This window comes from Ursus arctos, unplaced genomic scaffold (genome assembly GCF_023065955.2).
Source record: "Ursus arctos isolate Adak ecotype North America unplaced genomic scaffold, UrsArc2.0 scaffold_22, whole genome shotgun sequence".
In the NCBI taxonomy this organism is placed as follows: Eukaryota; Metazoa; Chordata; class Mammalia; order Carnivora; family Ursidae; genus Ursus; species Ursus arctos.
In genome coordinates this window covers 57077356-57089845 of record NW_026622897.1, presented here as the reverse complement: position 1 = coordinate 57089845, position 12490 = coordinate 57077356, and the positions used below count along the sequence as shown (strand labels likewise).

General features: G+C 37.8%; 1 protein-coding gene across 1 annotated transcript; it reads left to right on the top strand.

Moving 5' to 3' along the window:
- The first annotated feature begins 2091 nt into the window (after positions 1–2091).
- On the top strand, positions 2092–3051 carry LOC125282470 (olfactory receptor 52E2). The gene has a single exon (XM_048217313.2). It carries the CDS (start codon positions 2098–2100, stop codon positions 3049–3051), a length of 954 nt encoding a protein of 317 aa, XP_048073270.2. The 5' UTR covers positions 2092–2097.
- Positions 3052–12490: the final 9439 nt, after the last annotated feature.

Here is a 12490-nt window from a genome sequence, read left to right as displayed (position 1 = left end):
TTATGGAAATAGCCTCTGATCCTGTTGAAACTGCCAGAGTGTCTCTTGCTCCTGGCTTTGCTTCTCACGTTCACCATCCATATTCAACTGCTTGCTCTATACCTTGTCTAACACTCTTCTTGGTATTTTCTCCTCTCTATCAACGTCTAGATTAAATACCCTGATTTTCGTGTTCAAAATTAGGTCACCATTAGTATTGCCAGCGTAGAATCTAAGAGTGTGTGTGGGGGAGAGAGCGCGCAGGAGCAGGGAGGAGGGGCGAAGAGAGAGGGAGAAGCAGACTCCCATGGAGCAGGGAGCCCTGCACAGGGGGGCTCAATTCCAGGACTCCAGGATCATGACCTGAGCTGAAGGCAGACACTTCACCAACTGAGCCACCCAGGCACCCAGAAGAGGGATTTTTTACTACAAAATAATTACACATATTAATGAGTAAATATTTTGGAAATACTCACCTATCAAATGCTATAAACAAGCTGTATTAAGACATATAATAAGGGCATAGGGAACTTTGAAAATGATTGAGTTATCATACACCTAATTATCCAATATTCCTAATTGTTTTCTCTCGCTAGTATTTTTATTGACATTTTGACCTGTGTTTTCAACTCCTAAAGTCACAATTGCCTTAGCTAAAAACAAGAAATACTAAAAAATTTTATTCAGATGGATGTTGTGAGGTTTTTTCGATGTTGTTGTTTTTTGGATTTTTTTTAGTTTTCATTGTTTTTAATTTTATTCCCATATTCTTTTTTTTATTATCATGTCATGTTAGTCACCATACAGTACATCATTCATTTTTGATGAGTGTTCCATGATTCGTTGTTTGCCTTTTATACCCCTTCTCCCTCTCTGTTATCCCCCCTTCATTTTTCTCATCCTTCTCCAAATGATCTCCCTGCTATTCCTTATGTTCCACAAATAAGTGAAACCGTATGATAATTGTCTTTCTCTGCTTGACTTATTTCACTTAGCATAATCCCCTCCAGTCCCGTCCATGTTGTAGCAAATGTTGGGTAATCAACCTTTCTGACGGCTGAGTAATGTTCCATTGGAAGGAGCCGAGATGCCCTTCCACAGACGAATGGATGAAAAGGATGTTGTGAGTTTTAAAAAAGATTTGTAGTTTGTATCTATGTATTTGTATTTGTACATGTGTGGAGTATAGTGTGTGTGTGTGTGTGTGTGTGTGTGTGGTCTTAGTACATATATATATATATATATATATATATATATATATATATATATATATATAACATAGGTAAAGCAAATCTTTTCCCTTATTTCTATTTGCACTTTCCTCCCTAACTTAATTTCCCAGACCTTCCATTGAAAGCATTTTAAACTTCTGGTAAACTACTTAAACTCTTGGATCATTAGATAAGTTATATGTAAAATAAGCAAAATTAATGTTCTTCTTGAAGAGCTTTTTTATTTAAATATTGGAGATGATTTTTGCACAGAGCCTGACAACAAACCTTGTAAAAAATAGCAGCACCTCAGGGTGCCTGGGTGATTCAGCTGGTTAAGCATCTGTCTTCAGCTCAGTTCATGATCCCAGGGTCCTGGGACCCAGGCCCACATCCGGCTCCTTGCTCAACCGGGAGCCTGCTTCTCCTTCTCCATCTGCCTGCTGTTTCTACTGCTTGTGCTCTCTGTCTTTCTGCCTGTCAAATAAATAAATAAACTCTTAAAAAATGAAAATAAAAAAATAGCGCCTTAATAATTGGTATTTGATGTTGCTGTTTTCACTATTATTCCCAATCATATTTTGTAATAATAATTACTAAACACTAAGAGATGGACCAATTCAACAATTTAAAGTAATTTTTAATATTTATTTTTCATCCTGTGCGCTAACCCCTGAGTGTTGTCAATCAACTGGAATTAATTTGCATCGCTGTATCTAGAAACTAGCAGAATCCTAAGTTGGTCAGAACTGAAGGAGGTTCTGTTGGTGATGATTGTAATAATGAGAAAAAATGGCTAATTACATGTCCTTTATTATCTTTAGGTCTCCAGCAGTACAGAGACTCTCTGGTGACCTGTAGATTGGGTCAGCATACATTTTGGAAGACTTATGCATTACCAAATAGAATGTTCCTTCCCAATGACACCCAGTTCCACGTCTCCTCCTTCTTGTTGCTGGGAATCCCAGGAATGGAAGCACTGCACGTCTGGATTGGCTTTCCCTTTTGTGCTGTGTACACCATCGCACTGATAGGGAACTTCATGATTCTGTTCGTGATCCAGGCTGAGAGCAGCCTACACCAACCTATGTTCTACTTCCTGGCCATGCTGGCTGCCATTGATTTGGGTCTGTCCACGGCTACCATCCCCAAGATGCTCGGGATCTTCTGGTTCAACCTCAGAGAGATCCTCTTTGAAGCCTGCCTTGTGCAGATGTTTTTCATTCACAGCTTCACACTTATGGAGTCAGCAGTCCTGTTGGCAATGGCTTATGACCGCCACGTGGCCATCTGCAACCCACTCCGATACACCATCATCCTCACCAACAAGGCCGTTTCTGTGATTGGTGCTGGCGTGTTAGTGAGGGCGTTTATTTTTGTGATCCCATTTGTATTTCTTATTTTGCGATTGCCCTTCTGTGGGAATCATGTCATTCCCCACACCTACTGTGAACACATGGGTCTTGCTCGCCTCTCTTGTGCCAGCATCAGGATCAATATCATCTATGGCTTATGTGCAATTTGTAATCTAGTCTTTGACATCATGGCCATTACCCTTTCTTATGTTCAGATACTCCGTGCTGTTTTCCGTCTTCCTTCCCGTGAAGCCCGCGTCAAGTCCCTCAGCACATGTGGTTCTCATGTTTGTGTCATTCTTGCCTTCTACACACCGGCCCTCTTTTCCTTTATGACACATCGCTTTGGCCATAACGTCCCCCGCTATATCCACATACTCCTGGCCAATCTTTATGTTGTCGTGCCACCAATGCTCAACCCTGTCATATACGGAGTCAGGACCAAGCAGATCTATGACCGTGTGAAGAAAATATTATTCCAGAAACAAGGAAAGGGAAAAGAATGACACCTAATACATGTGCAGTTCAGTATGAAATTTTATGAAAATTAAATCAGAGAGATGCCTTCTCATAGAGATTATGTTAAAATATATGTCTGTAGGGGAGCGTGGGAGGCTCATCTGTGAAATGTCTGCCTTCAAGTCAGGTCATGATCCCAAGGTCCTGGGATCCCCCCGCATCGGGCTCCCAGCTTGGCAGGAAGCCTGCTTTTCCCTCTCCCACTCCCCTTGCTTGTGATCCCTCTCTGGCTGTCTCTCTCTGTCAAATAAATAAATAAAATCTTTTAAAAAATATATGTGTCTATACTGGTTCTATTCTGTATTTAAATGTATTTAATTTCCAGACCACTTTCAGACCACTTCCCAGTATCCATTATTGCATCCCCTTTGTCCCTCAAAATTTGATTTAGTAGGTCATGTCATTTTTTCTATTCATCTAAATATATGATTGATAGTTACATATCAAAAGTTTTTTTTATCATTTTAGTCCTTTTTAAAAATTTTTTAAATAATATTTTTTATCATATTATGTTAGTCACCATACAGTACATCCCTAGTTTTTGATGTAAAGTTCCATTATTCATTACTTGCGTATCACACCCAGTGCACTATGCAATACGTGCCCTCCTTACTACCCATCACCGGTCTATCCCATTCCCCCAAACCCCTTCCCTCTGAAGCCCTCAGTTTGTTTCTCAGAGTCCATAGTCTCTCATGCTTCATTCCCCCTTCTGTTTACCCCCCCTTTCTTCTTCCCTTTCTTCTCCTACCGATCTTCCTAATTCTTATGTTCCATAAATGAGTGAAACCTTATGATAATTGTCTTTCTCTGCTTGACTTATTTCGCTTAGCATTATCTCCTCCAGTTCCGTCCATGTTGCAGCAAATATTGAGAAATCGTTCTTTTTGATGGCTGAATAATATACCATTGTACACATGGACCACATCTTAATCCAGTTATCTGTTGAAGGGCATCTCAGCTCCTTCCACGATTTAGCTATTGTGGACAATGCTGCTATGAACATTGGGGTGCATATGGCCCTTCTCTTCACTACGTCTGTATCTTTGGGGTAAATACCCAGTAGTGCAATTGCTGGATCTTAGGGCAGCTCAATTTTTAACTTTTTAAGGAACGCCCACACTGTTTTCCAAAGTGGCTGTACCAACTTGCATTCCCACCAACAATGTAGGAGGGATCCCCTTTCTCCACATCCTCTCCAACATTTGTTTTTTCCTGCCTTATCCATTTTTGCCATTCTAACTGATGTAATATGGTACCTCGGTGTGGTTTTGATTTGAATTTCCCTGATGGCTAATGATTTTGAACATTTTTTCATGTGTCTGTTAGCCATTTGTATGTCTTCATTGGAAAAGTGTCTGTTCATATCTTCTGCCCATTTTTTGATTTGTTTATTTGTTTCTTGTGTATTGAGTTTGAGAAGTTCTTTGTAGATCTTGGATACTAGTCTTTTATCTGTAGGATCATTTGCAAATATAATCTCCTATTCCGTGGGCTGCCTCTTAGTTTCTTTGGCTGTTTCCTTGGCTGTGCAGAAGCTTTTTATCTTGATGAAGTCCCACGAGTTCATTTTTTCTTTTGTTTCTCTTGCCTTTGGAGATGTGTCATGAAAAAAGTTGCTGTGGCTGATGTCAAAGAAGTTGCAGCCTCTGTTCTCCTCTAGGATTTTGATGGATTCCTGTCTCACATCGAGGACTTTCATCCATTTGGAGTTTATCTTTGTGTGTGGCGTGAGAGAGTGGTCAAGTTTCATTCTTTTGCATGTAGCTGTCCAATTTTCCCAGCACCATTTATTGAAGAGACTTTTTCCCACTGGATGTTTTTCCCGCTTTTTCAAAGATTAGTTGCCCGAAGAGCTGAGGGTCCATTTCTGGGTTCTCTATTCCGTTCCACTGGTCTATGTGTCTGTTTCTGTGCCAGTACCATGCTGTCTTTGTATATATAAAAAGGTTTGAATGCATCCATTGCCGCTAGAGTAGTTGATAGTTCATGGAGCTTTTTTTTTCTCTGAATATAATCATTTTCGAGTGCATATTTTCATAAATATGAATAAAATGATGACTATTCCACTTTCTCTGACTTTATGGAATTTGTAGAGTTTAAAATTAGTCAGCAAACTCAACTTATAAACATCTATCTTTTTTCTTTCAGCCTTTTAATGTCTTGATAATTGAATTTGTCTCCATTTACAAGTATCAAAGAATTTTTTTTTGCTTTTTTAAAAATATTTTATTTATTTGCCCGAAAGTGAGAGACCACCAGTAGCGGGAGTGGCAGGCAGACGGACAAGCAGGATCCCCGCTGAGCAGGGAGCCCAATGTTGGGCTCAATCTCAGGACCCTGAGTTCATGACCCGAACTGAAGGCAGACGCTTAACCAACTGAGCCACCTAGGTGCCCCTTGTCTTGCTTTTTTGAGGCAGAGTGCATCTTCCTAAAGACGGCATGCATATTATCCCCTGCAAGATGCTATTGACACCCCTCCTGTTAGTGGTGGTAGGTAAGGAAGATGGTACAATGCTCAGAAATCAGTTGCATTTCTATACACTCACGGTGTAACTGAAGAAAGAGAAATTAAGGAATCGATTCCGTTTACAACAGCACCAAAAACCATAAGATACCTAGGACTAAACCTAACCAAAGAGGCAAAGGATCTATATTCTAGAAACTACAGAACACTTATGAAAGAAATGGAGGAAGACACAAAGAGATGGAAAAACATCCCATGCTCATGGACTGGAAGAATAAACATTGTTAAGATGTCTATGCTGCCCAGAGCAATCTACACTTTCAATGCCATCCCTGTCAAAATACCATGGACATTTTTCACAGAGCTGGAACAAAAAATCCTAAAATTTGTATGGAACCAGAAAGACCCCGAATCTCCAGGGGAATGTTGAAAAGGAAAACCAAAGCTGGGGTCATCATGTTGCCGGATTTCGAGCTGTACTACAAAGCTGTGATCACAAAGACAGCATGGGACTGGCATAAATACAGACACATAGACCAATGGAACAGAATAGACACCCCAGAAATGGACCCTCAACTCTATGGTCAACTAATGTTTCGACAAAGCAGGAAAGAACCTCCAATGGAAAAAAGACAGTCTCTTCAATAAAAGAATTTGTATTTAAACCAGTCTGACGACTTTCATATTTTAAATACACTGCAAATTTCATGCACGTTTAACATAATTATTCTTTTTCTTAACTAAATCTCATATTTACTATCTTTTACTTCACCTGAGATACAGGTATTTCACAACAAAGATTTTCTTCTTTAGAATTTTTTAATCATGACTGGTAAGTCTCATTTGCTTTGCTTTGATTTCATACATAATTTTACAGTTACTTTTGCCATTGTCCTATAGATGCCCCTGCAAATTATTAAATTTTAGTATAAACTAGCAGTCCTACTGCTTTCTATTCATAAAGGATAAAAAAAATTGTCCCTTTTTCTACTTTCTGACTTATATACTATTGATGGTTTAATTTACTTCTTATAAACTTTGAAACTTACACGCATAGGGTTATTGTTTTGGAAAGTCAATATTTATTTAAAAGTTTCCAAATGTTTACTATTTCCACTGGTGTTCATTCCTTCTTGCATCTTTAAAATTTCATCTGTAATGAGGTTACTCATGACTGAAGAAATAAACTTAAATAGTACCCGACGCAATTTTTCTGGTAGTGAGTTTTCTTTGCCTAAAAAATAACCCTTTGTTTCATCTTCATTTTAAGGTTATTTGGAGGATATAGTATTATAAATTAACTGATGATCTCCCAGCTTTATAGAAATAGGATTGACAAATAAAAACTGTCTATATTTAAGGTAATTCCAAGATGACGTATGATTTTTGCTGCTATTGTAAATGGGATGGATTCCCTAATTTCTCTTTCTTCAGTCTCATTGTTCGTGTACAGAAATGCAACTGATTTCTGAGCACTGATTTTGTATCCTGCCACATTACTGAATTGCTCAATAAGTTCTAGTAGTTTGGGGGTGGATTCTTTTGGGTTTTCCATATAGAGTATCATGTCATCTGCGAAGAGAGACAGTTGGACTTCTTCTTTGCTGATTTGGATACCTTTTATCCCTTTTTGTTGTCTGATTGCTGTTGCAAGGACTTCTAGTACTATGTTGAATAATAATGGCGAGAGTGGGCATCCTTGTCGTGTTCCTGATCTTAAGGGAAAGGCTTCCAGCTTTTCCCCATTGAGAATGATATTTGCTGTAGGCTTTTCATAGATGGTTTTTATGAGATTGAGGAACGTACCCTCTATCCCTACACTCTGAAGGGTTTTAATCAGGAAAGGATGCTATAACCAGAGACATAAAGGATCTATATTCTAGAAACTACAAATCACTCTTGAAAGACATTGAAGAAGACACAAAAAGATGGAAAAATATTCCATGCTCATGGATCGGAAGAATAAACATAGTTAAAATGTCCATGCTACCCAGAGCAATCTACACTTTCAATGCTATCCTGATCAAAATACCAATGACATTTTTCAAAGAACTGGAACAAACAGCCCTTAAATTTGTGTGGAACCAGAAAAGGCCCTAAATCGCCAAGGAACTGTTGAAAAGGAAAAGCAAAGCTGGCGGCATCACAATGTCGATTTCAAGCTATACTACAAAGCTGTGATCACAAAGACAGCATGGTACTGGCACAAAAACAGACACATAGACCAATGGAACAGAATAGAGAACCCAGAAATGGACCCTCAGCTCTTTGGGCAACTAATCTTTGATAAAGCAGGAAAAAACATCTGGTGGAAAAAAGACAGTCTCTTCAATAAATGGTGCTGGGAAAATTGGACAGCTACATGCAAAAGAATGAAACTTGACCACTATCTCACACCATACACAAAGATAAACTCCAAATGGATGAAAGACCTCGATGTGAGACAGGAATCCATCAAAATCCTAGAGGAGAGCATAGGCTGCAACCTCTGACATCGGCCACAGCAACTTTTTTCATGACACATCTCCAAAGGCAAGAGAAACAAAAGAAAAAATGAACTTGTGGGACTTCATCAAGATAAAAACTTCTGCACAGCCAAGGAAACAATCAAAAAAACTAAGAGGTAGCCCACAGAATGGGAGAAGATATTTGCAAATGACACTACAGATAAAAGACTGGTATCCAAGATCTACAAAGAACTTCTCAAACTCAATACACAAGAAACAAATAAACAAATCATAAAATGGGCAGAAGATATGGACACTTTTCCAATGAAGACATACAAATGGCTAACAGACACATGAAAAAATGTTCAAAATCATTAGCCATCAGGGAAATTCAAATCAAAACCACACTAAGATATCACCTTATGCCAGTTAGAATGGCAAAAATGAACAAGGCAAGAAACAGAAATTGTTGGAGAGGATGTGGAGAAAGGGGATCCCTCCTACATTGTTGGTGGGAATGCAAGTTGGTACAGCCACCTTGGAAAACAGTGTGGGCGTTCCTTAAAAAGTTAAAAATTGAGCTACCCTAAGATCCAGCAATTGCACTAGTGGGTATCTACCCCAAAGGTAGAGACGTAGTGAAGAGAAGGGCCATATGCACCCCAATGTTCATAGCAACATTGTCCACAATAGCTAAATCGTGGCTAAGAGCCCAAATGCCCTCCAACAGATGACTGGATTAAGAAGATGTGCTCTATATATACAATGGAATATTACTCAGCCATCAAAAAGAACCATTTCACATTTGCTGCAACATGGACGGGACTGGAGGAGATTATGCTAAGCGAAATAAGTCAAGCAGAGAAAGAAAATTATCATATGATTTCTCTCATCTATGGAACATAAGAAACAGGAAGATCGGTAGTAGAAGAAAGGGATAGAGAAAGAGGGGGTAATCAGAAGGGGGAATGAAGCATGAGAGACTATGGACTCTGAGAAACAAACTGAGGGCTTCAGAGGGGAGGGGGGTGGGGGAACGGGATAGGCTGGTGATGGGTAGTAAGGAGGGCACGTATTGCATGGTGCACTGGGTGTTATACGCAACTAATGAATCATGGAACTTTACATCAGAAACCAGGATGTACTGTATGGTGACTAACATAATATAATAAAAAATATTATTATAAAAAAACTGTCTATATTTAGCTTACACAGTGTGATTTTTTAAAGGTGTACACGTTATGATTTTATATATATGTTACGAAATGATTACGGAATCAAGTTAATTAGCACATCCATCACCTCACACAGTTACATTTTGGTTTTTGTGGTGAGAAAACTTAAGATTTACTCTAGCAAATTTCAAGAATACAATACAGTATTATCAACTGTAATTGTCATGCTGTGCATGAGATCCCCACACTTATTCATCTTATAATTGGAAGATTGTACCCATTATGAGTATTTCTCCTCTTTCCCCCACTCCTAGCCACCGTTCTACTCTCTGGTTCTATGAGATTGACTATTTAGATTCCATATAAAAATTAGGTCATATAGTATTTGTCTTTGTGTCTGGCTTACTTCACTTAGCACAAGCCCTCTTGGGAAGTTTTCCTTCTTTTTAAGACTAAGTAATATTCCATTGTTTACATATACAATATTTTCTTTATCTATTAGTTTGTCAATGGATACTTGGTTTGTCTCCTTATCTGGGCTTTCATGACTAATGATCCAGCGAGCACAGGAGTGTACATATTTTTTTGAGCCACTGATCTTATTCCTTAGGATATTTACCAAGAAGTGGAGTTGCAGGATCATATAGTAATTTTAGTTTTTTTCTTTTATTGAAGAAACTTCATACTTTTCTCTATAATGCCTGTGCCAAAGCTCTTTTAGTAAAGAGATTAAGTCTAATTTTTTTCAGAATAGTAAAAATAGTATTTAATTCTTAACTGATGTTCATGTTGTCCATAAGAAGTTTATATCTGACCAGATTGTCTTTCCTCTTTGGGTTTCTGAATTTTCTTGTTTATATCTCCTTTTATTTTCCCCTTATCTTTGATCAATTGAAATTCTAATGCATTTGTTGTCATGTAATTTTATATTATAGGCTAGTAACTACTTCAAACTTTTGATGTAAATATTTATAAGTATTTTTGTAGCTAGAAAGTTATCATCCATATTTTTAACCCTGTTTGTTCTCAATCATTAAGAGTCTCTTACGGTTTGCTTCCCTCTCTTTTTCCCCCCCTTTCCCATATGTCCATCTGTTTTGTTTCTTAAATTCCACATATGAGTGAAACATATGGTATTCATCTTTCTCTGAATGACTTATTTCACTTAGCATAATACACTCTAGCTCCATCTGTATCACTGCAAATGACAAACTTCACTTTTTCATGGCTAAGTAATAATCCATTCCATTCTAATATACAGTGGAGTATATATACCACCTCTTCTTTATCCATTCATCAGTTGAGGGACATGTGTACTCTTTCCATAATTTGGCTATTGTTGATAATGCTTCTATAAACATTGGGGTGCATGTACTCCTTGGGAATCAGTATTTTTGTATTCTTTGGGTAACTACCAAGTAGTGCAATTGCTGCATCGCAGAGAAATTCCCCTTTCTCTGCATTCTCACAACATCTGTTGTTTCCTGGGGTGTTAATTTTAGCCACGCTGACCATTGCGAGGTGGCATCTCATCATGGTTTTGATTTGTATTTCTCTGATGATGAGTGATGTTGAGCATCTTTTCATGTGTCTGTTGGCCATCTGAATGTCTTCTTTGGAAAAATGTCCGTTCATGTCTTCTACCCATTTCTTACCTGGATTATTTGTGCTTTGCGTGTTGAGTTTGATAGGCTCTTTATAGATTTTGGATACTAACCCTTTATCATCCATGTCATTTGCAAATATCTTCTCCCATTCCAAAGGTTGCCTTTTAATTTTGCTGATTGTTTCCTTCATTGTGCAGAAGATTTTTATTTTGATGAAGTCCCAATAGTTCATTTTTGTTTTTGTTTCCCATGCCTCTGGAGATGTAACTAGTAAGAAGTTGCTCTGTCCAAGGTCAAAGAGGTTACTGCCTGAGTTCTCCTCTAAGATTCTGATGGTTTCCTGTCTCACATTCAGTTCTTTCATCCATTTTGAATTTATTTTTGTGTATGGGGAAAGAAAGTGTCATTCTTACCATGTCATTATCCAATTTTCCCAAAACCATTTGTTGAAGAGATTGTCTTTTTTTCCACTGGATATTCTTTCCTGCTTTGTTGAAGATTAGTTGACCATAGAGTTATGGGTCCATTTCTGGGTTCTCTATGCTGTTCCATTGTCGTAATGTGTCTGTTTTTATGCCAGTACCATACTGTCTTGATGACTACCACTTTGTGATATAGCTTGAAGTTCAGAATTCTGATGACTCCAGCTTTGCTTTTCTTTTTCAAAGCATTGTCTTGATGATAGATGATCACATGTCCCTTTCAGGAAGACCAGTGATACTTGGTTGTTCAGTAGGATCCTTCTACAGGGGAAAACAGCCTCCACTTCAATGAGCTCTGGGCTTCAGAGTTGTCTCAAGATTGAATTCAGGAAACAGTTTGACAGCAAAAATTCCTGACATCATTCCTGACCTGCAGAAAGTAGCGCGAGCAGAACTTTTCCTGGTTTTCTAGGTTCTCCTCAGGAACATATCTGTTATAGCCATGATGAGGAGAGTGTTTTCTAGGGATCCTAGGGGCACAGTTAGGGGTTGGTTGAATAGGCATGACAAATCCACTCTAACATTCTATGTTCCCTGAGTCTTTGGAAACTTTCCTTTATGGTTTTCTTCAGGGAAATTCTGGCATTTCAGTTCATTTATTGAAGACCATCTTTGAGTACAGGTTTCAGTCAACTATCCAACTGTTGGAACCATTTCCAAATACAGTGAGTCCAGAATCTCTATTTAAGGTCCTCATACTACAATTCAGCCTCCTGTTATGTCATATTTCTCTGACTCATATCCAGAACTCAGAATTTAGTATCACACATGTTCCCCATGTTTTATCTGTTTATGTTTAGGTGAGTATATTTTATCCCTGGAGGCTGCTAGTATTTGTGTCCAATCATAAATCTAGAATTGTACTTTCCCACACACTACATACTAGCCATATGTGATTATTGAACATTTGAAATGTGGCAAATTCAACTGAAAGAATGAATTTTTAACTATTTTAATCAAAGCTTAAAGTCTGAAGCAGTATAAAATATTTCTCAGTTCAACATAATATTTTGTTTTGTTTTGCATTTTATTTTAGCCATTGAAAATTTAGTGTACAAAATAAGATGTGTTTTGTGTTTAATACTAGATTAAGAAGACTTACTTTTATCATTTAAATGATATTAAATATTTAATTGATATGTATATTGATTTTATGCTTAAATAAATTTTAGATAATATTAAGTTAGATTAAATATTCCATTGAACTACCTTTAGTTAGTTTTAGGCTTCATAACATGGTTAATAG